At 42.5% G+C, this 22,445-nt stretch overlaps 1 protein-coding gene across 1 annotated transcript; it reads right to left on the bottom strand.

Moving 5' to 3' along the window:
• Nucleotides 1–424: 424 nt before the first annotated feature.
• Nucleotides 425–22,073, bottom strand: myo7ba (myosin VIIBa). The gene is made up of 47 exons (XM_085773637.1): nt 22,039–22,073; nt 21,828–21,938; nt 21,577–21,729; nt 20,834–21,018; nt 20,063–20,184; nt 19,833–19,975; nt 19,629–19,742; nt 19,374–19,527; nt 19,187–19,263; nt 18,979–19,098; nt 17,599–17,735; nt 17,288–17,498; nt 17,067–17,202; nt 16,814–16,983; nt 16,575–16,715; nt 16,324–16,482; nt 15,178–15,270; nt 14,674–14,768; nt 14,508–14,592; nt 14,128–14,346; nt 13,826–14,035; nt 12,786–12,998; nt 12,532–12,696; nt 12,141–12,434; nt 11,891–12,051; nt 11,603–11,729; nt 11,206–11,325; nt 10,675–10,848; nt 10,318–10,545; nt 10,048–10,215; nt 9,802–9,919; nt 8,840–8,966; nt 7,864–8,030; nt 7,577–7,758; nt 7,360–7,481; nt 7,105–7,259; nt 6,273–6,426; nt 5,696–5,851; nt 4,928–5,033; nt 4,723–4,836; nt 4,546–4,633; nt 4,346–4,452; nt 2,392–2,577; nt 1,626–1,742; nt 1,335–1,418; nt 1,123–1,242; nt 425–1,027 (listed from the first exon to the last, which is right to left on the bottom strand). Exons 1-47 carry the CDS (start codon nt 22,054–22,056, stop codon nt 932–934), a joined length of 6,702 nt encoding a protein of 2,233 aa, XP_085629763.1. The 5' UTR covers nt 22,057–22,073; the 3' UTR covers nt 425–931.
• Nucleotides 22,074–22,445: the final 372 nt, after the last annotated feature.

Raw genomic sequence — 22,445 nt, 5'->3', positions numbered from 1 at the left:
ACCAGCATTAACAGCATGGAGCCATGTTTCGGCTCAGAGGTCCTGTTTTGCATGTTTGTGTAAACATAGTGACTGACGACACAGTTCATAACCTGTCATGGGTTTCATTACTACTCCATTTATCTCAGCATGCGGTGGACTGCAAGGAAGCAAGTGTGGATTTGAGATTTCAAAGCAGGTACATTAACAGGAACGGGAAATGATATTGATAACAAATTAGTGTTTCAGCAGTGTTGTTTTGTGAATAGACTGTGTTTACAAATGATTCTTTTTATCAAATAATAAAAGAAAACACCAAATGTGAAAGATGTTCAACAATGCCGTATGTGCATGTAAATATTTAAAACTTATTAACTTGTGAACTTGCAAATAAAGAAAAAAAAGAAAAGAAAAGACACTGGAGCTTGTACCTAAATGCGACATAATTTCGAAAACATTTTTTTATTAGATTACTGGACTTTAATTTGGAAAAATACATGTAGGATACTATTAGTTTTACATTTATTCAACTTGGATGATACTTGTTTCTTGTCAGGAGATAGTAGATGTGTTTGTGAACCCCATTTCATTACACACATCAGAAAATATTTGATCTTTGGATCTGATTGAAACACAAATTAATATCCACTGCATAAAAGTTCATGAGAAAATGTGTACATAGTATTTTCTTAACAAACACCTCCTCCCTCCAGATTATGATACTTGCATTCCTGCCATAGAAACATTATGTTTAAATAAAATGAGAGGGATCTACAACCACTTTGCTTTCTTATAATCAATCAATGTCTTTTTTTCCTCACAGAGCACAAATGAAGCTGATTGCGCTTCAAAAAACAAAGGCCTACTTGTGCTCTGCCTCTTACTGTGTGAACTACAAGTTGAGTGTGATGGTTTAACATCTGCAGCTACAGTGTGGTGTCACGCTCGTGGTTCACATATTGAAGCGCTGGTTCCTGGGTTGCCCTGCTCTCCTCTCCTTGAGGTACATGTTGACATAGGAGGTTATAAGATCATCCATCTTGTAACCCTTTTAGAAGGAGACAGAGACACAAAGAAAATGAAATGAAAAGGACACACTTTGACTTAGAAAGAGTTCACTTCATATCCGATGACAGATCTTACCAGCGAAGTCTCACACAGGAACTTGCTTCCCTTGACCAAGCTGCCAATAGTCATGTGGAAGTAGGTGCTTCCACTGCACCAGTTAGCTATGCGGTTGAATGGATGAGTAGCCAAAACCTCCTTTATGAGCAAAAAGAAATGTTAATAGTGGAAAATAAGAGCAGGATGTTGGCTGCTATTGACTATTTTGGGTTTATTTGTTTGTTTTTTACCTTGGTTTTTGGGTGGATGATTGTGACTCCTTGCCTATTGATGGCAATTCGCACAATGTCTGGGAAATTTGGCTCTGATGTTTGCTGAAAAGGAAGGCAAATGAGAAAAACTTTCCTCGCTGTAATTATGACTCTGCTTTTTATGATGTGCAGCGGGCCACGTAACATGGTGACAGAGGTGGTGAAAGCACTAAAGCATCAGATAAATAAACCACTAAACCAGCCGATCAACCAAATGGACTGAAGATAACTAGATACGGCCCCATGTGCTGCTTTCACTGCAGCTCTTACCTTCACTTCGAAGAAGGCACAGCCGAAGGTCGGCCAGCGACAGATCGCCTTCAGAAAGGCCACCTTGGCATCGTCAACAGTCAAAGCAGCTTGTTTGTTATAATGAGCAGTAATATTCTGAAATCAAAAGGAGGAAAACATCACAGAATGATACAACGCTCCTTTTTTGGAAAAGTGTTTGCATTGCTTTTCATGAGGTTAATGATTTTCTAACACCCACACAGCCTTCGGGCAGAGCTCTCAGAGCGGAGGCAGAGATCACAGGGGTGACATAATGCTGATGGTGTGCATATGAGGAGGACAAACCCACTGATATTCAAAATTTAAACAAAGTCTGTGAAAACATCAAAATCAACAAAGACTCCATCATACTAACAACTACTGTCTGTGCAGCCAAACACACTCAGAAAGTCTCTTTTGATTCATGGGGCTGCACTTCTTTGTCCATAGGACTGTGACGGAGATAGTTAACTGAAAAAAGCCCCCAGGTCTGACATTTCAGAGACGTGGGGGATGGAGTTCGACCATCCAACCATCGCTCTGGTTGAAACACAGTGGGGCCTTTGGTCTTTGCTACAAATGTATGTCATCAGCCAGAGCAAATGGAGCCGCAGGCGAGATTAGGAAGTCGTAAACTACTCCACTGAGCTTTTTACAGGATCGGTTGACTACAGGAATTTAGAATAACGCCAGCCTCTTCCTTCAGGGTTGACTGTAGCTCAGGGATTAAAGAGATGAAATGGATGAGAAGGAAGCAGCATCATACCTTCTTCCACTCATTCTCAGACATGGCCTTCAGTTGGTCACCAGGCACAAGCTCCTTCACTATCTTGGGAATCGTGACCAGCTGGCTCTTGTCATTGTTGACCTTTATCCTGAAGAGCAACGCTGCGATGTGGACCATCTCTTCTTTGGTGCAGACATGGTAGCCTCTCAGGTACTTAGGCAGCTCCTGGAAGATAGAACTATTTATTTAGCCGTCACATACAGACCTCAGCACCAAGTATAACTCATTATGGCCTTGTATCTGTATGTTTGTAAGGTTATGTGTTGTATGTAATTAATCTCCACTCCAGGACAAACAGAGAAGGAGGGAAAGACTGAGACACTTAGAGGTACTACATTAGAAGATGTGGTGGATATTGCAAAGACAAGGAAAAAACAACCTGTCATATGATTATTGTGCTTATTATGAATTATTATGAATTAATTTAGACAATAGCTTCATTATATTTAAAGGAAAAAGGGGTAAAACTTTTTCAAAGATTGATGCACTATTAGATTATTAGTCAGCCAAGTAATCTTATTATCACTGTGAGTGTTTGTGACAATGTGACCATCGCCAGCCCTCCCTGGATACCAGACTCAAACTTTATTGAGTGAACTTTCCTTTGTGAGCCAGAGAGGGACAGTGCTACACCATGGAGGTTGTGAAATATTAAACAAGGAAGGAGAAAAATCAGGCAGTGCAACTAATGTAAAGTGGTATGAAAATTGTTGTGCTCCCCCCAGAATAGCCCTCAGAGTGCAGAGAGTCTGAAAAATTGCAGTTCTGATGACCAGAAATGTGAGAGTCCTGGTGGTGGAGGATTAAATCAGCCCAATTTAATGGGTCCCATCAGTTCCTTATCATGTGCCCCAGAGTCCTACCCATTGTTGCCCCAGCCCTAATCACAAGTGTAAGTTCATATGATGTGAAATTATAATTGCAGTCAACTGTGAGTCACAATGCAAAGAACAAGAGAGAAGGTGAGATCAGTGAAGCTGCTAGACCCATAGAGATAGTTCAGATCTGTGGTAGACACTGGTGAGTTGTCGTTTGGGTAACACTTTACTTGACGCCTATCTCTATAACACATTATAACCATACTTATAAGGAGTTATAATGCAGTTATAGCACTGTACAACTATAGTTATAAACAATCATAAATGATCATAATGCTTTATAACACTAATCATAACACACTATAAAGCATTTTATCATGATGTATGGTAATCTATCGATCCACTGATTGATTATCAAAGGCTTCAAATGCACGAACGTGAGGAGGCTCGGCAAAACACTCATAAGTGACCCGGTCTTGCAGATTCGCTAAATGCAATTTTAAATCGATGATAAGTCGTATTATAATAGAGTTATAATGCTCTATAATGTGTTATGCTTATTGTTATAAAGTCTTATGATAATTTACGAGTGTTTATAATGATAGTTATACACATTTATAAGCCAATTATTTATAATGCATTATCGATGCGGGCATTGTCAGCGAGTTACTAACAATTATAACATATTATAAACCGACCTTCCATACAACCTGTCGGGGTTGTGATTATTGTTATAAGCATATGATCATTTATGAGTGTTTATAACTATTATACAGTGCTATAACTGCATTATAACTCCTTATAAGTATGGTTATAATGCATTATAGAGATAGGCGTCAAGTAAAGTGTTACCGTTGTGGTAAGATTTGACCTTTTTCTACTTGTTTCCTACTTGTGCATTCATCAAGTTATTCATCAAGAGAAAAAAAATGTTTATTGATCTTAGTCTCTAACAAACACTCCCACAGGTCATGTTGGGTGCAGCTGATACTATCCCCTCGATCTGTCAGGGAGTTTTATGTTCATGGAAAGATTTGTCTTTCATATCATGTGGAAAAACTGGTCAGCCTGGAAAATGTGATGGTGACTGAACTACAACATTCAAATGAATGTACCTGAGGGAAATGGAAGATAAGATCGGCCTCTGTGTCTCTGCCAGGGATCACACTGAACCACAACTTCCTCATGAAGAACACAAGGTAGGATACGTCGACTGGCCCACCTGCACCACACACACACACACATATATATAAATACAGAGAATCAAAGAACATTAATGTCCAATTGTATCTCCAATCAGATGATGTTTTCTTACCGTCTTTGAGTCTCTTGGCTTTTTTGGACCAGTCAGTGATTTGCCTCAGACTGTCAAAGAAGTAGTCTGTGTCATTCAAACTGAGGACCTGAAAGAAACACAGTACGTTTCTGTAGGACCAGTGAGTGGGAAAGATGAACAAACATGATGTGTACGTTTGAAAAATGTGAGATGAACCTTGTCCTGTATGTTCACAAAAATACTGAAGCCGTCTGCTGAGGCCAGGTTCAGCTTTTTGGTGATGCTCTGAGTGAGATCCTTGATCCTGGTGCTGGTGGAAACCTCAAATATCTGTGACAAGACAAAAGGAACGAGTGAATGTGCCACGTGCAAGTTTTAAAAAAAATATTATACTTGTATTTTTTTCTGTGCAGGTCTGTACTTCTGCTGTGTCATTGGGGAAGTGGATTTTATGGAAGATCTGGATGCTGTTCTGTTGGATGGCGTCTACCTCCACCTGGTGTGGGGGCAGCTTCCTGGGCTCCATCCTACACAATGACAGACACTGTTGAGTTTGTTTTACTTCATTATTTTGACACGTTGTGACTTGTTGAGTGCAGAGCACGAGCACACAGAATCAAACGCCACACACACCAGCTGTGCATATCAAAAATAAGCTGTTATAGTGTCTGCGCTGAATGTAAATCATATGTATTTATAGAGGAGGCCATGCAAATGCAGACGTTGTGGTCAACTCACTGTGAAGGTGATGTGACACATTTGTATTGAGCTCTGTTCACAGTGCAAGAATTTCCCCGAGCAACTGGTGCCATAAACTGCTCAACTTGACATTGAATATAGAAAAAAAGTCCATGTACTGTACATCAGTTAGAATAGCTTTGCTTTAATGTAGCGTATTAAGACATAGGGCACCGCAGCTTAACATTTCCTTCTCTCACCACACCAGTCGTGGTGTCGCGTCACGTCGTGATGGCTGCTCGTAGTGTTGAAACTGTGCTTTTCTACAGCTGCTCTACGAATGATCCTGCTGCTCTTTGTACACACCCACTTATTGTTATTATGAAATAAGGGAGGAGCAGAACATTTCATCACACACTTTTCATCTCATGCACACATTCTTGTTAAACATGAACGCTCCATTTCCCGGTGTCAGCGGTGGCGTGCGGTACAGCCAGCGTGTTGATCTAACCTCAGAGAGCTCTGCAGCCGCTGCAGGCAGTCCGAGGCCAGGGGCTCTCTGCGCCGCGACTCCAGAAAACGCTGAGTGTGTCTCAGAAGAGACTGGCTGGGAGGAAACAGACCACAGCAGAGCCACAGCAGCTGCCAGCCCTGCTCTAGGCTGAACCTGGGTGACACACAAGGCAACGTGTAAAGAGTGTGTGTAAGACACTGTAAACGTTATGAAGAAATGGAAGCTGGGTTTGTATTTAAAGCCACTCTCTTGCATCAAAATATGAGAGGGTGGTTTAATTTCACTTCCACTTCTGGAAAAAAATATGTCTTGTCTTTTTTGTACTGTTTGCACTTCCTTCTGTCTAAATAAAGAAAAACACACAAGGGAATAACAGTTATGGTTGCTTAAATACAATTAAATAAACACAATGGAACTACACTACAGTATACCCCTGAACCACTGCCTCATTAACATACTGGTTGAATACAAATGTTACTAAAGCTTATTTAGGATTTTGAATGTACAGTATATATAAACATATAGGCTACCTGCCCTAGCGATGAACCTGAGAACCTGTGACAGTGACACATACCGGTTGTTGTTGCTTGTCATCTGCTTCATAATCTGGCAGTAGATCTCATCCCTGAGTGCCTCATACTGAGTGGCAGGGCCAAAGATCTGGTCAGTGAGCTCCAGAGGACTCTGCATCTGCTTGGTGGGGTAATCTCCCATATATTTCAGGATCGGTTCACAGCAGTCAAGGAGGAACAAACATGATGGTCTCATAAAGTAAAAAAAAAAAAAAAGAAAAGCTCTGACAGAACTTGGTTAGTTTGGTGTGCTGGGCTGTTAGCTGCCCGTGCTAGCTTAGCATCCTGTTTGGCTGACCGTTGACTGTGTGTTTTCTGAGTGATCCAATGAAAAATAGAGCAGATTTCAGATGAACACACAGAGAACCCAAATCCTGTAATGTGTGATGTTGGGTAGCGGTGGGCGTGGCCTGATGGCTGCTTTGTTGTGACATCACAAAGATACAGAAGTCTTGATGGCTGGTTTTGAGGGTCAATACAGGGCTGAATACAGGCTCTGTGTATTTCTCTGTGGACTGATACTACTAGGCTACTCTATATTATTTGTAGTATGGTGTTATTTGTAGCACATTTATGTCTGCAGATGCAGCGCATTGAAGCATTATTTATAATCAAAGAGCACATGTACATCTGTACACCTGTATGGGACCTTTAAAAGAGGAAGAAATGCATTTTCTTTTTCTGATACATTTCACCATGTTTGTTGAAATTTGCTTGTAGAAATCTAAATAATTTAAACAGGTTAATAGTAAATTGTTGCTTTTAGCTGTGCTAGTAAAACTGGTATGAAATAGTGCAGTATATACTGTATACATGATAAAGTATAGAGGATATCAGTGAAAGCCAGACTTGCTTTATGGCTCAGCTCTGAGTTGCCCATCAGTTTCTTGAGGAGGGCCTGTCTGATTGGCTCTCTGGAGTGAGCCCACAGCCTCTCAGGAGCAGCGTTCCTGGACATCACCTGGCGGTTAACGTCCTTAGTGGGCTGCCTGCAGGACGAAGGAAACAACATGCAGATCCCTGCAGTCAGTGCTGTTCAGTCAGCACTTTCTTGCACACATGCGGTAACAGAGGGGTTTTTCCAGATACCTGAAGTACTCCACGGAGAACTCCTTCAACGTAGCAAGGGGCATTCTCCCCACTGTTCCTGTTTCTTTCTGGTTTGACTGTATGATGGTCTTCCTCTGGTTAGGAGGCAAGCTGAGGATGCTCTGAAATAAAGACATCATGCACCACACTTAATACTTCACAGCACCACACAATCACTCGTACTGGTCACTCGTACATGTCACTGCCGTCTCCGTACCATGACCTCGTAGGTGGGTTTGCTGAGGGTAGGTAGGATCAAGATGGCGTCGGTGGGGACGGCTCCTGTTTTTTTCGTGCTCTCAATCTGGCCCTTTATCCAACCGTGTTGCTGAGAAAACTCGCCGTCCTTGATGAGTAGAATGAGCTCTCCTTTCTTGAAGCTGAGGAGCGCGGGGTCGTCTGCAGAGGAATAGAAGAAATTAGCCACTTTGCGATTAGCAGAGTTTATCAGTGACATGGAATACCGCAATAAAGACAAATCAATGTGTCCCCAGGTTCTCAGACCTTGTCTTTCGACCTCCCTCAGGGCCACAGCATACTGAGATCGCTCTGTCAGTCCACTGAGGAACATGGTGACCAGCTCGGACATGTCCTCAGCTCCCGAACCACTCAGAGTGAAGTCTCCTTTCAGTGTCAGCAGACACACTGCCTGGCCAGATGCTTTACCCTCCCTGGGTGGCCAGAAACACAGATGCACATGTCAAGCATAATAACACTACACTGTGGTAACTGATAATATGCACTGTTGTTTCAAAAAGCTGCAGCAGCCCTGGGCAAGTTATATATTCTGTTGAGTTTTAAAAGTGAAAAGAAGAAAAATACAACATCTACATTAGAGATAAACTGAAGTCAAGTCGAGATTTAAAAGACCAAGAAAAGTTTCCACTAAACTCCTGCTACTGTCAGCTGGACAGAGAGGCCAAGCAACCCCAATGTGCCTGCAAAGAAGCTGCAGGAAGTGAAGAACTTGCCAAGTGTTTGGCATGGAAGTGGAAATATTCTGCTGTGTGTGGCAGCCAGGGACACAGGAAACACTGTACAGACTGAGGGAAGAAAGGCCTCGGCTAAAAACTACCACAGTCTGGATGCAAATGTCCTGAAGGTGAAGGGAAGCAGGCACTACAACGAGACATTGATCCAAAGCAGATCTAAAAATCCACCATGAATTACATCAAGAGACACAAGCAGAAGCTTTTGTAATGGCACACACTGTCCCCCTGACTCAAATGTCTTCATCATCTCAGTGCTGTGTGAGCCTAAAAATATCTCTGAATCTTAAAAGTTGAACTGATGTGTAATGGAGAGTGGGGGGAACTTCCTGAAAAGCTGCAGGCTCAGACAAGTGTCAGAGGAAGGGTTCATTTCAAATGTCTGTTTCATGCATTGAAATGAACCATATGTGTAATTTGCTTTTGCATGTGCCTGTATAAAACATTCATTTCTCTGACTCTGCACCTGGAGAAACAATAAGTGTCTCTACCTCAAAGTATTGACTGCTGTCACTTCAGGGAAGGAGAGCTCCAGCAGCCTCTTCTCTCTTTCATCCAGGAAGGTGATACCACTCCAGTTTATGGCCACAATGAACTTGTTCTTCGGCAGTGAAGGACCTGGTTACATCCAAAGTAAAAACAAGCCAAATGAATCATGAGTCATGGGACATGTGATAGGAAATAAAGGTATATTCCTGTCCAGGTTTAATATGCACAGAGACTCTATCACCAGCCCACAGGTAAGCAGCTGCCACTTTACAAAGTTTTTCCTTCATTATAGATCCATCAGTTACCCTCTTGATAGAGATGCACAGTTTACAAAGAGAAAAACCTCATTTAAACAAACAATTATCAAAAGTCCACATCGTTTTTTTGTCAATCCACCAATTATTTCAAAATAAAGTACAAGAATGTGACATGTAAAATGCAAGACATTAAATCTGAGCTGTTAAGAAAAAGACACACTGTCCAACTCTTGGACACCTCGGATGTTTCCATGTATGTGTTTTGCAAATTGATTGTTCATAAGCGAACTGGGAGTGAAGGATGATGTTTCTGACCCACTTCTTCTCTGCTAATCAGCTGTTTTGCTGGAGTCTTAACCCCAATAGTCTGGTGCCTCTATAAATAGCCTGTTATATTCCAGCCTGACATAGATACAAAAAGCAACAACAGCTAATTTCCCAAAAATGCCTGGTTCACTGCTGATCATTAAATTGTTTATCTCTATATTACTGAGGAACATTAGATTGTCTGTCATTGGCTCTCCATGCTCAGATTTTCAGAAGTCAACATTAAATCAGCTCAGTTATTTCTGTAGGAGAATCACAGCCTCATCTGTTCTGTTGTCTTTTCCTTTCACCCATGTCGTCAGTACAACCATTCTCTATGCACTTACAGCGATCTGTCACGCTGTCAATTGTTTACACACGTTACACTAACAGATGTTTACCTGACAGCTTGGCCACTTCAAAGAACCTGGAGAAGAACATGGGCCACTTATTGCGGGCGTAGTCGACCGTCTCCGCTTTCACTGAATCCGTCTTTTGCCTTGAACTCAGATATGGAGCCTGAGAGGGTTCAACAAAAACAAAAACAGACAGAATCTACTCAGGCCTTATTGTTTTTTTTATTGTGTGTACATCCTGATCTGTTAATTCTCTCTGTGCTGAACCTTCTGATATTGGAGGGGACTCACCTCAGCGTGAGCGGTGCTGATCATTTGCACCCACTTGGCCTCTGACTTGGCCTCCAGCAGAGAGGTTTTGATGCACTCCTGAACAACTCGCTTCACAGTTTCGGGACTGTTGTCTGAGCCGTGCTGGATGTACAAATGTTTCGCTGCGAGCTCGATGAGATCATTCTCCTGTGTGATGAAACGTGAAACGTGAAAAATAGGTTTATCTCAGTGTACAGCTGGAAGTTTGCAGCAATCTTGTCTGAGATAAGATCGATGTTCACCCAGCACCTTCTCACTCTGGTACTCTCCGAGCTTCAGGCCGTGGATGATCTGCTTGTAGATGAGGTCTGTGCTGATCTTGTCCTCTTTACAGTCGTGCCAGGGGGTGAAGATCTCCTTACGGAAGAAGAGACGCCAGGGAGCGTGCTGCTCCTGCCCTCCCCTCCTCTTCACCTCCTGCTCACACTGGGAGATCGCATCCATCACGTGCTCCCGGCCGCTGCCCAGAGCCCACACCTTCAGGACAGGTCAACAGTTGCTATAAGTGATCGTCTAGATAAACCTTGTACATGACATCCACAGCCTAACAACTATAATATTTCTTTCTTTATATACACTAAATGTAAATATGTGGTAACAGCGTACCTTCTCATACAGAGCCACGTAGAGAGAAAAGCCAAAGGTGTCTTTGAGTTTGATTTTGTTGGACATGAGCTGGCAGATCTCTTTGGAGGTAGACGCTGAGTCGACGGGCAGGTTTATGGAACGTCCATCCATCAGTGTCACAGACACGATCATGGGCTTTTTTGTCTTGGTTGCCTGTCATTGTACAGAGAGGTGACCATGTTCACTGAATGAAAATTAGACCTTCTTAAAAGAGAAAAGGGTCAATTCACCCAAATCAAATAAAGAAAACACATTTTCTGACTTTCCTCTAGAAGTTTGGTTTCAATGATCTTGTTTTTGAGATATGTGTCAATGAAACTGCTTACTCTGAAGTCTGTAGCTTATCCTAATAAAATGCTGTGCAACACTGGCATCAGACGTCACAAACTGACAAAATGAACCCAGGCCATTTCTCTGCTTAGATACCAAGTGAGACAATAATCTTTTCTTTTATTTCAGTGAGATGACCCTTTAACCTTTTGCAAGAACACTGTGCGTCACTTTCAGTACCTGCAGCTCCAGCCAGGCTGGTGGTTCTCCTCTCATGCCGTTCATCACTGTGCGCCGCAGCCTCTCGCCGCAGTAGGGAGCGTAGCCTGATGGAGCCGACCGGATGAAACTTTGCAGATACTGTCGAGACAAAGATGAATGAATGAATGAATGAATGAATGAATGAATGAATTTATTTATTTCGAACATACAAAAAAAAAATACAAACAATAAAGCAGTGTCCCAAAAGGAGTAGGTAGAAGTAAAACTTATAGGACCCTACCCCTTTCTTACTTATCTATTAATAATTCTATAATTAGAATTATTAAACAAGAGGTAAAAGAGAACAAACAAAATGTCAGAGCATGCGCCACACTGGTCCTGAGGGTAAAGTACCGAACACAGCTGAGGCACTGACCTTGATGAAGCGATCACTTGGAGGGAAGACGCCCAGACAGAGGGACAACAGGATCCAGCCGCGAAAGGTGCTGTTGCGATTGGTGTTATCCTGCAGCTGTTTGCAGATCTGACAGTAAATCTCATCCCTGGACACAGACACAAACATTGTCTCATTTGAGAAATTTCTGTATGTAAAGCGTCTTTGGGTCACTGAAAAGCGCTACTGTATCTAAAATAAATTAATTATTAGAATAATTATTATTTATAAGAAAAAAATACATATATTGTTTTAATATGTAGCTTTAACCTCAGGTCCTGTCTGACGATAGCGTATGAGGCGATATAGTGGAGTTTTTCCAGAGAGGTCAGTGGTCGGTCCAGAGTGGGCCCCTCTCCACCCGACACCTCACTGTCCTCTGCCACAGGTGGCAGGGCGGGAGGCTTGGACACCTCAGTCAGATCATCCGACTGTAAAGAGAAATGACATTGAAGCAAATAAGTTAAAACAACAACTCAGCAACTCAAAGTTGATTTTTTTTTGTTGGCCTCCAACTCACCTCCTCCATGATGATGGAGGGTTTCCTTGCAGTGGGTTTTGAGGGTACAGATTCTGGGACAGTGGATCCTTTTCTGTTCCTGGTCAGCAGGTCAGTGAAAGTGGATCCCTTCCTGGTGCGCGGGTTTCCCTCTGGCGCGGTGTACGCCTTTGGGTTTTGAGCCGTCTCACCGGGCACCGCAGAAGCCTTCCTGTTCCTCGTCAGAAGATCTGTGAAAATGGAGCTCTTTCTGTTCGGTGTCGACTCCTCTGGGACTGTGGAAGCGTTTGTTTCTTTTTTAGACCTGAGCACCCGCTACAAGAAACAGAAATGAATTAGACTATTAATATTATTTTACAAATGGGGAAATATTCATACTGTATCGAGTCTTTGACTATATAAAGATATTTACCTGGTCTAGGCCCACCATGTGGCTGAGACGTCTGTCCTTTCTGGAGACCAGTTCCTGCGGTAGAAGGCGACTCTGCATGGAGGTTCCCCTGACCTGGACCTGCCTCTTTGGCTCAGGAAGGTCGCCCATGAACCTCAGAATGATCCACCACACTGTGAGTGAAGCCTGGTGAAAACACAACACAACAGAAATGCTGTTGTAATTTAATGACAAAAGACGAAAACAACTGAACTAAAATGGTGCATGAGCTTCACCTCAATGTCTCCCTGGTCCTCGTGGTAGAGTAAAGGCTGCCGGAGCCTTTGGCGAATGTGGGTGTGAGTGGCTGTACCCTGGAAGTACATGGAGGCAAACTTGGAGAAGGAGTATTCATCCAGGTCATCGTAGTCTTCTTCGGGAAGATCTTCCTCCATGGGGAATTCATCGATGTCTATCTCCTCGATTATCATCTTTTTCCCTTCAAAGTTCTGCAAACAGACACGGACACAGACACACGGTGACCAAACAGCTGACAAGAACCCAAAATGTCTCAAAAAATGTAAAATCTTCAAATTGAAATTAATTCCAACATATCACATGATATGTGGGAGGAAATTTGTACTGAAGTACATCTGGTAACTAATTCAAATGTATGGAGAGAATTTAAATGGAAGGTAGTGATGAGATTCTTTCGGACACCTGAAATTACAGCTAAATTTAGCACTACACACTCAAATAACTGCTGGAGAAACTGTGGCCCACACATTGGTAATCAGACCCACGTACTCTGGCTATGCCCAAAACTGGAAGCATTCTGGAAGAAAGTGTTTGAAACACTTAATAATATTTGGTGGAAATAGAAATATTACAGTGGCCCCAATGGTGGCCCTACTAGATCTATTACCAAGAGGTATGGAAGGAAGAGCCAAAAAATATACTACTAGCAACAGCAATTAAATGCATTACAGTAAGGTGGCTGAAGCCTGACCCTCGGACTGAAAAAATAAAGGAATATATCAAATGGAACAAATTACATATTCCCTGAGGCTCCAAAGACATATATTCACTAAAAGGTGGAGCCCTGCTATGGGTATACTGATATAATTCTATTTCTTTTATTCCATCTTGCTTTATTCTATTTTATTTTATATTTTTCTTTGTCACTGTAGTCTCCGTCTCTTTTGTTGTACCATAACTGTTACCTTGTGTATGAAACAGCAGATATGATGATTATGATTCTGTACATGATTTTGAATGAAACTTAAACAAAAACTAAGTTAAAAAAAAAAAAAAGTAAAATCTTCAATGCTCAAACCTCAAATCCCACAGGTGCCTGGCCCTCCTGTCCTCCAACAATAGCAGGCAGGAAGCCGAAGATGTCGTCCACCTGTTCTGACATGGACTCTATCCGCTCCTCGTCCTCCTTCTCTCTCTCTCTCTTCTGCCTCAGCACCTCCTCCAAATGTCTCTGTCTCTCTAAGATCATCCGTCGCTCCTCCTCTTTCTCTTTGGCCGACAGGTACATCTGAAAGAAGTGGTGTTGGTAATGTAGGAGAACAACCAGACAGATAAATGAGGTTGAGAGCTATTGAGTTAATGAATAAAACCTGAACTCACATCTCGTTTCATTTTTTTGATAGCTTTCCTTGCCAACATCCCTCTGGTGTGAGCCTGCAGGAGGATCACAGCGTTTCTCTTACGCTGCCACTCCTTCCTGGCCAGGTATCCCCTGGCTCGGGTCTGCAGCACCAGGGCCGCCTCTCTCTTCTTCTTGTACCAGAAGTGGAGTTGGCGAGAGCGAGCCTGCGCCTGCAGCCTGGCAAAGCCCAGCTGGACCTGCACCAAGAACATGACTGAAGGTTTGCTGCAAGCCTGGAGTTTCACTTAGATTTGTTGGCATCATATTCAGAATGGGCAATAATTTCTTAAAAATGGCATGTGTACACAGTGCTTGTTTTGGAAATGTGGTTGTACTGGCATATTAAACAGCAACTCACCATTCTGAACAGTTTTCTGCCTTTGTGTCCTCTCCAGTGTTTCTGAATGACGAGAGCGCTGGCCTTTTTCCTCAGGAACTCTCTCCTGTGAATGACATTAAACGTACGGACATGTTGCACCAACAAACTCACAAACATCCCATTTTACAGATTTGTTTCTTTGTACCTGTATTTGTAGCCTCTCAGAACTTTCTGGATCAGAAGCGCTTTCGTGTTTAGTTCTTTAATTCGCTCCAGTTCCAGCATTGTGTCGTGGTTATCCTGAGAGAAAACAGCAGCAGGTTTTATTTGATCATATTTATTGGACACACACACACCTATCAAAGCAAAGTTGCTTCAAAGTAGAAATTATTCTGTATGTGTAAATATATTTGAGCAAATATTATCATTTTTAGAATAGTGGAGGTTCAACTTTTTTGAACAAGGTGTATTTGTGTACATTTGTAACACCATGAAATAAAGCCTTTTATGTTCAATATGGAGTATATTAATCAGTATATGTTACTAACAAACTACGGTAACTAACAAAAAAGAGAGAAAGAAGAAAAATTTAAAAGAAAGTTATTTAACAAATGGTAATAAATACAGAATTAAGTAAATGAATTGTATAATTTCAACCTTTAACCCGTACAACAGTAAGGTATTCAGTTTCTTATAACATTTATATTACCTTCAGGAATATCTTTGTCTTGCCGGTCTTCCAGTCGCCCTCTCCAGCCAGCACAGTTTTACAGATGGTTTCACAGCATTTCTCTGCACTTTCCTGTTAGAACATTTTGTCAATGAAGGTGTTTACACATCCAAATGTTTCAGATGCAGGTAGGTTAGAAATTTTAATTCAATTCAACTCAAGTTGTTTTTTTTATAAAGTGCTTTTCATGTAATAAAAAAATGCAGCACAAAGTGCTTTACATGGTTAAATGAAAGAAATCCCCTACCCCCAAACCCACCCACCCACACACACACAGACAGACACTCAGGCGCAAACTGCCCGCCCATCCACCCACACACACACAAACACCAAACACCAAACAAACCTATTTCTGACAAACCTATAGCTGTGCACAGAAGAACCAGGCAAGAAAACACTGTCACATAGAGCCGTCTGCACTGGGAGTTGATCACAGGCAGTTAGGGGAGCCCACACCAACACCATAAGGCCAGGGTGCAGATCCCCCATCCCAGACTGGCCCAGGTAGCCCACGATGCAGCGGTGGCGCAGGCCAAGGCTGATCACAGCACCCAGTGCAGAGGGCCCCATTGTATTAAACGCTAGACAGTATGGAAATTACTTTGAAACCTAAGTAAAAGACTTAATGACTATAAAATGTCAGTAGACTAAGAAAATATGAGTTTCAAAGTTGGGAAAGTAAAGTTGAAAGTTGGGGGGAGAGAAAAAATGTGCCTGGAGGTGACAAACAGCACAGGGCCCAGGATGGATTTGAACCCTGGCTGCTGTGGCCCGGACTACGCCAAAGTGATCTGTAACTTAACTTAACTTAACCACTATCTGGTGTGCCCAGGTGTATCACAATCATTGTTTCATGGGAGTGTCTTTCCATTATCAACAGTAATTAATTTGATATTCTGTCATATATATACGTATATAAGGCTATACTCACAGCTGCTGAGCAGATGTTTGATTGTAATTTCTGTAAATAGTTTTATAACTAACTTTGAATCAGTAGTGATCCTGAGCATGAGATGTGTGAAATCCTATTTTTCAAGACAGAAAAAGTTATCAAAAAGAGAAACACAGCAGAAGAGGAAGAGAAACAACGTGAGGTGAAGATGATGACGTTAAAACCTGACTCACTGTTTTGGGATCACACATGGATGTTTTCAGAAGGACGCGGTAGCGATCTAGGAAGTCGCTGAAGGTGTAGCGTACAGGATACCCGGCTTTCCGGATCCTGATGGTCTCCATCATGCCAGAGTAGCGGAGCTGACGGATGCACAACTCTCTGTCGAACAGCTGAGACACACAAGCATGGAATCTGATTCACTTAGACCAAGTTGTTCCATCAAGTTTTATTTTGGCTGAGTGAACACAGCTCCTGTCCTCACCATGGGCTTCTTGAAGTCGTTGGGTTTAATGCAGCGGATGAAGTAGGGCTGGCACGCAGTCAGCGTTTTCATCAGGGAATCCAGAGACTGGCGGAACTGGCCACTCAGAGTTGAGACATGCTTCTTGCTGTCAGCTGCTTGCTGTTGGACAAACACAGTGTAAGTGATCACATACAACAACTTTCCCGCTGTTATTATTATTATCTGGGTCTGATTGTGAGGACAGAGGCCGCACTGACCCGGACGCTGCTCTTGGGCGTGATGATGATCCTCTTTGGGTTGGCGCTGGCTTTGTTCGTACCGGAGTTCAGCTCTTTGTGAAAAGCCTGCTTGAGGAGTTTGTTGGTGGAGGTTTCCAACAGCTGGATCAGGTCTGTGCTGAGGGTGTCACGGTTTTTCTCGAGGAAACCTCAAAACAGAAGACAGACACAATTAGAACAACACACGGGATGTGCAGAGAAGGTCTGCTGCTTTTAAAAGCCTCCATGTTACCATTTGAGTCGTAGTAGACCACTCCTGCAAAATGCTGAATCCCAAACTGTGTCTCATAGTTGTTCTTGGGGGGAAGATAGATTTTCCCTTTTCCATGGAACTGATTCATTTTTTGGAGCATGGTGGTATCTGTGCCCTGAAAATGAACCAGAAGAAGAACGTTAAATACTGATGTGCTTTGTTACAACCATAATGTTATAAATACATAAGAGGATGGAGACCTTGGGGAAGTTGGTCTCCTCGTCAATAAGAGCCAGCATGTTCATGGGTTTGACGGCCAGGACGTCCAGGGTGCCTTGGTTGTCAATGTAGTCGATGTGCTTCCAAATAATGTTTTCACGGGTGTACTCCTCCTGCTCCAGCTTAAAAACATGCTTGACGAAAAACTGCTGCAGCTGCTCGTTGGCGTAGTTGATGCAAAGCTGCTCAAAGCTGCAGTCCAACAAAGACAGAGTAAACTGTGTAAAAATGTGTCTTGTGTCTAAAAACGGCAATAACAAAGCTCTGATACCATGGGAACTGATCCAAAAACCTGTTCTTTTTGAAGTTCTCAAAGCCAAAGATGTCGAGCAAGCCTATCGACTGTCGGACATTGTCACTCTCAGGCTGCTTGTACACGGCACCGTTGATTCGGTCCACGACCCAAATGAAGAGTCTTCCATAGATAGCCTGGTTACAACGTACAGAGAAAAGCACAATAACATAATATATATCACCACAAAGTAACAAAACAACACTAAACATCCAAATATGTACAATGTACAACACTCAGTATTTTTCTGAGGCAGGCGCCTCAGCCACATTTTCGGGGACTGGTTGATTCCTGCTTTTGGTGTTATTTTTTGTCACTTGAAAACCAAAATTATAAACTGCATTCTTTCTTTTGTGATATATCAAAAAAGATGAACCCTGAAAAAGCTTCATATAGCACCACCAACAGGTCAAAATGGAGCCAACACAGTGGCTCACTGCAAAGTCTTTAAGGTGCTTTGAGTGGATTTTATGAAAAGAGGCTTTAGCTAACCTGACTAGCTGCTAACTGTAGCTTCATATTCAATGCACAGATGTGAAAAGAAAACAATTAGTCTTATCCTAAAATACTTGAATGACTTCACTTACATAGCATAGCGCCATGGCAGCAAGAGCATGCCACCATACAGTACATGCTAAACAGTGGCATTTAACCTGATCAAATATTTCAAGTCCACTATGCTAACATTAACATTGTTGCTCAGACTGATGAAAACAGAGGCTTTTCCACTCACAGGTGTTAACATTAACATTAATGACAGCTCTGTATTTAACAAGTGAGCCAGTACAGCACTGAGCTCAGACTGTTATATTTTACTAATCACACACATGCAACACATCCCAACTCTGAAGAGCCCGTCAAGCTGAGTATCAGAGGTCATTACAGGTATAATGACAAAATGCCAGAAACTACACTGTTCACCTCCTAATACTGTTACCATGGTAACATGCTAATCAGTGACACCTGTCAGGGTGGGAAACGGGCCTTCATTTGTAGCTGACATCAGAATGGCATTTCTCAGGTAAATCGTCCTTGTAACTTTTGAACTCTTAGAGCAGACAAACATTTTCTGCTGAGCATTTAAATGAAGTTCCTCTTACAGCCATTTTTTAATCTTTTGACAAGTCTTAATTTACCCAGCACTGTACTACAGTCTGGTTAGAGACGGCCAATTGCTAAACAGATTTGTGGAACAGAATAATTTACACTCAGTCTATCTGAATCTGACTTGTTCTATCTAAAACACATTTTATTTTCTGTCGTGCAATGACAAGAGCACAATCACAGGACATCCGCTCAGTCAGTGTTTCGATTTGTAACATGTTAGATGAGATGTAAATTATTCTCAAGGTAAATTTGAGAGTCGTGTGACTTGGTTACCTTGACGAAGGCGTCCCTGCCGTCGACAGCCTGGACAGAGGTCAGGACCTTGGTCACGCTCTCCTTCATGGTCATCAGGGAGCGCTGTGTCAGATTCTTCTGCAGCGCTTGAGGATCCACCTGAAGAAACAGGACACACACACACAGACCTGCTCAACTCTGCTCTTTGTATGTACTTTTAGAAAGAACACAAAAATGCTCTGAATACCTCCAGAAGCTTGCTCGCCATGCTGAAATGTTCTGATTTGCGGATGTCGCAGCCCTCCAGGTTATTAACTATGGTGGCTGAAATGATCCAAGAACAACATTCCTTATCTCCAAGCAGTGAGCACGCAATTATTTTAATCATTTTATGAGTGAGATTATTTAGCGTCACTGCAAAGTGCTGCTCTTACCCTCAAAGTCCACATTGCCCAGGTGAAGGATGGCAGCGAGCAGTTTGGAGATTTCCCAGGAGTCATTCTCTGTGAACGTGAGGATCTTCAGAGCTGAGCGAAAGTGAGCGTACTCATTCACATCATCACGCCCTTCACAGCTGGTGCAGTTACCCTGGTGACAGCATCACAGAAGGTGAAGTGAAATTTAAATGATTTCTCCTCAAAATCCAGTGTTTTACTCCAATCTCACAGTTGTCTAAATGATGTTAATACCATGGTCAGATAGTTGTACTCAGCAGCACTTCCAAGGGAAAGCATCTTCTTCTGCTCCGCTGACATGCCCATCAGCATGTAGTAGAAGATGTGATAGTTCCTTTCCCCAGGTGCCTGCACATGGAAACACATGTTCTTTACCACAACAAATGACATGTACCATACTACTGCACCTGGAAATATGAACCTGACTGATTTCCCCACCTGACGACAAACTCTGGACTTCTCCAGCAGGTACTGCTCGACGCGGGCCCCGTTAATGGCTCCGCCCTTGGTGAAGCTGATGTCGATGTATTTCCCAAAACGACTGGAGTTATCGTTGTGGATGGTTTTGGCGTTACCAAAAGCTGAGAGGAAAATATATGTTTTAATGAATCAAGGGAGGATTCAGCTGATCATGAAAACCGGTCCGTGACTTTATGCTGTGTTCGTACCCTCCAAGATGGGGTTTGCTTCAAGAATCTGCTGCTCGATCCAGGAGTGTTGTCCACTCACAGCAGCCAGGAACTGCAACATCAGCTTGGTGCTCTCGGTTTTCCCTGCTCCTGACTCTCCACTGTTGGGGAAATGAGGAATTATCTATTATTTCGATTTTTTACGGAAGAGCATTAGGGCCTTTTTTTTTTAAGATTCTGAGAAAAAACTGAGAATTTCTGAGAAAAGAAGACACCTCAGAATTTCTGAGAAAAAAAAAAAGAGTTATTTTTTTTCTCAGAAATCCTGAGTTTTTATCTCAGAATCTTAAAAAAAAAATCTCTGTTGTTGGCCCTAATGCTATTCTGTAATTTTTTATTCAATCCATAGTTTATATTAGAAATTCAGATCTGTATATTACTAAGTGTCTATTCCATTTGTATGTGGATGACACTCATCACTGACATCACTGTGTGCACATAATACACCAGAGCACAGCATTGATTGATCTACAACTCTCATATCTGTGTGATGAAAATACGACTCCAGTCAATGGAAACATATTTACCCCACACACATAAGAGTGATATTACTCTCATCCAAGTCTCTGCCACAAATCAAAATGACAACCTATTCCTTCATGATGGTTGCTTTGTTGCCCTCTGTGATGCAACTGCTACTTGTCAATCAAACATAAATGATGTGATGCAGGCAGAGATTCTGTCCTCTGTGTATTAATGAATTAAATCAGATAATTTGCAACAGTCTAATCTCTGAGTAAAAAGTCAGACCTGATGACACAGCACTGGTTCTTTTGGTTGCGCCGCATGTTGAAAAAGCAGCTGTCTGCGATGGCGAAGACGTGTGGCGGCAGTTCGCCCAGCCGTCGATCTGTGTACATGTGCACATAGTCGGTGGTGTAGATGGGCAGCAGCTGGTAGGGGTTGACTGCAACCAGAATGGAGCCTGTGTATGTCTTCAAACAGAGACGGTCGTTAACTATCACACAGTGGCACATTTGAAAAGTGCGTGTGTTTACATGAGAATAGACAAGTTATTATGCTGCAAGCAAAACATCAAACCAGTGACCCCGGTGACCTCATGTTTAGTCATGGTAGCAATGCACAAGATCCACAGTCTAAAAATAATACTTCACAGGATGGATAATAAAGCACTGCTTTAAATGCTGTGGTTGTTTAACATGAGTTACAAGTGCAACACGAGGGAATACGAGTCTTAGTAAATGTTGCCGCCGGCATTTCAGCGGTAGTATTTTTATACAACAAAATGCTCTGATTCATAACTGAGCGCACAGAGCTGAGCTTTGATGCAGTGACACAGAAACACTGGGACGTTCTCTTTCAACAGAGGCTCGCTCGTCTCTATGGAGACAAACAGCACTGTGATAAACTGCGGGGCAAAGTCTGAGATAGAAAGCTATTTGCACCAAGGGAAGACACAGATGAGATAAGTATTTCCACATGAGATTATGAAACGTCATAAATCCAGGGTAATCTGAGAAACAGAAACCTACATAGATGATGCCTTCCTTGTGTCGCACCAGGAGGTTCCTGAGGAGCCCCGCCTCATTTAGGTCCCCCAACATGATCATGTCATCCACACCCTTCACAGCGCTGGGGTGCATGGGGCGGATGCCGCTCTCCGTCTTCTTGTTGAGCTTGTGCTCCTGCGGGTGTGTTATGAAAGAGGTGACTACTTTATATGGGAAGCTCACAGTCACTTTCAAAGACCTGACAGACACAAACTGATAAAGGGTTTTTGTACCTTTCCTTCATCGTCGATCAGCTGAAGCTGCCCAGTGTCTGTCAGCTTGACCTCCGCCCCGATCGGCACCCCCGGCACCCCAGACCCAGACTCCACCCACACATAATCACCCTGGTTTTAGAAAACAGAGGCTGTAGTGAAGCTGACAATGTGAGCATAATGACTTTTAGACAACATTAAAGATACATATGACAGAGATGCTCCTTCATACCTTGCTCAAGTGCACCATGGTGACAACATGGATCAAGTCTGTAAAGACAATGAGAATGTAACCGATCTAATCCAGTACAGTAATTCGTATTAACACTCGACATGCAAGAAAACCAAATACATATAAATACACCTGCTCAATTCAGTAGGTTTCCATTGTCTGGCCTCAGCTTGATTTTTAAAGCAACATACAGTGCATGAGAACACTTCCTGTAATAATCTCATGTTCAATTACATCTGAAAAGTAAAGGTGAAGACACTGACATTACCTGCCTCCTTGGAAACAATGCGATCAGAGGGGAAGACATAGTTAAGTGTGTGTTGTATCAGCTCTTACCTGACAATATTTCTGTCTTAGCTGGAAGCCCCTGTTCCTGCTGCTGCTGAGGGACCGATCCCTTGAACTAT

The sequence above is a fragment of the Trachurus japonicus genome, chromosome 4 (assembly GCF_045865225.1).
Source record: "Trachurus japonicus isolate A0001 chromosome 4, Traja_1.0".
NCBI classification, from domain to species: domain Eukaryota; kingdom Metazoa; phylum Chordata; class Actinopteri; order Carangiformes; family Carangidae; genus Trachurus; species Trachurus japonicus.
The sequence above is the reverse complement of the archived record's forward strand: the minus strand, read 5'-3'. Positions and strand labels throughout refer to the sequence as shown.

What these genes read in the sequence shown, in the direction of transcription:
- myo7ba (XM_085773637.1), bottom strand. An exon ending in AACCAGTGCTGTGTCATCAG is followed by an intron (nt 20,185 to 20,833) that starts GTCTGACTTTTT and finishes TTTCCCCAACAG; the next exon opens with TGGAGAGTCAGGAGCAGGGA. An exon ending in TTGTGAACATACAGGACAAG is followed by an intron (nt 4,634 to 4,722) that starts GTTCATCTCACA and finishes TGTTTCTTTCAG; the next exon opens with GTCCTCAGTTTGAATGACAC.